The 1,438-nt window shown below is 20.0% G+C and overlaps 1 protein-coding gene across 1 annotated transcript; it reads left to right on the top strand. All coding sequences in view use genetic code 6, as the record gives it.

Moving 5' to 3' along the window:
• Nucleotides 1–535: 535 nt before the first annotated feature.
• TTHERM_00233000 (transmembrane protein, putative) lies at nt 536–871 on the top strand (the record flags this gene model as incomplete). The annotated part of the gene is made up of 1 exon (XM_001014336.1): nt 536–871. The coding sequence occupies one exon, from the start codon at nt 536–538 to the stop codon at nt 869–871; it is 336 nt and encodes a 111-aa protein (XP_001014336.1).
• Between the last annotated feature and the right edge of the window lie 567 nt (nt 872–1,438).

The raw sequence follows: 1,438 nt of genomic DNA, 5'->3' as shown, positions 1-1,438 counted from the left end.
ACAAATTAATCTAGAAATTCTTTTTAAAGTAGTTTTTATTCTAATACATCAAGATTTTAAAAGATACAGTAAATAGCTAATTAATTAATTATTTTATTTTATAATTTATAGTTTTAATGATTGCTAATGAATGAAATAAGATTTACAGTTTAAAACAAACATTTCTCTTTTTTAAAAATTAGACAAACTAAATAAAGCTAGATTTTATTTTGGTAAATTTCTTACTAAAAATTTATGTAAGTTAAAGTTAGGTTTTTTATATTAAATATTAATATTTGATCTGATTTTTTTTAACTCAATGTGTGTTATTAATTATCTATATCATTTAATGATTATTGAATTTCTATGTTTAATAAATTTTTGTAACTTAATTTATAAATTAGAAATTGTAAGCAAGTAATCTTAGCTGAATAAAATTGATAAAAAAATTAAAAATTTACAACTTCTCAAATATAAATTTAGAGCCCACTTGCTAAAATATTATAATCAAAAATATTAAAAAAAAATATAAAACTAAATTTCAAAAAAAAAAAAAATGAGAAAAATTACTTCAGTTCTAATTCTTATTTCTATCACTTTGTTCACAGTAAATGCCTAAAAGTGTTCTGATGTCTAAGCATAGCTTTCTTCAGGAAAAGTTTGTTAAAGTACTGATACTGCTTGCTAAACTGCATTAACTACTTTCATTGCATGTACTCTTAACTGTACCTAAAGTAATAATGCTGAATCTGCGGTTGGAGCTTGTTTTATTAAAAACTGCAGCAATATAAGCAATCCTACTGTTTAGAATTATTACAACTAATTGATTAACTGTACTTATAGTGTGCTTTTGTTCTCATCCCTCTTTTTTTTAGTCGCATTTTTACTCTGATGATATTGCACTACTAAATTTGAAATATAATAATTTATAAATTTATAATTGAATGATGTTGTAACTAATAGTTTTTTTTATATGTTTTTGCAAGAGTTTTTTATTAATTATAAGCACTCATTCTTTAATTACTAATCAAATTTTTTTAGATTAAATTTCAAAAATATTAACTGAATTATTTATTGTACATGAGCTTAATCAAACAAGATTGGAAGGATACTTTTATTACTGTAAATTGTAAGTATTTGTAAGTAATATATCTATCTATTTTACAATTAAATACACATTTAAAACAAATAATCCAAAAGTATTTACTCTATGTTTGTTTTTTATTAATTTGCAATTTGTAATCTAAATGAACACTTAAAAAATATTTTTGTTAATTTCTGCTTTGTTATAGATAAAATTTATAGGTTGGATTTAATTTAATTTATTCGAAATTAATTAAAAATTTTTGTAATTGATAAAAGCCCGAAACAAGATAGATGAAATCATAAGAATAATTTAATAAAATAAGAAAGTAAATTTTAATTTAATAATTATATAAAAGAAATATTGCTTTATTTC

Source organism: Tetrahymena thermophila, assembly GCF_000189635.1.
Source record: "Tetrahymena thermophila SB210 genomic scaffold scf_8254665, whole genome shotgun sequence".
In the NCBI taxonomy this organism is placed as follows: domain Eukaryota; phylum Ciliophora; class Oligohymenophorea; order Hymenostomatida; family Tetrahymenidae; genus Tetrahymena; species Tetrahymena thermophila.
This window is presented reverse-complemented; position numbering and strand designations above follow the sequence as displayed.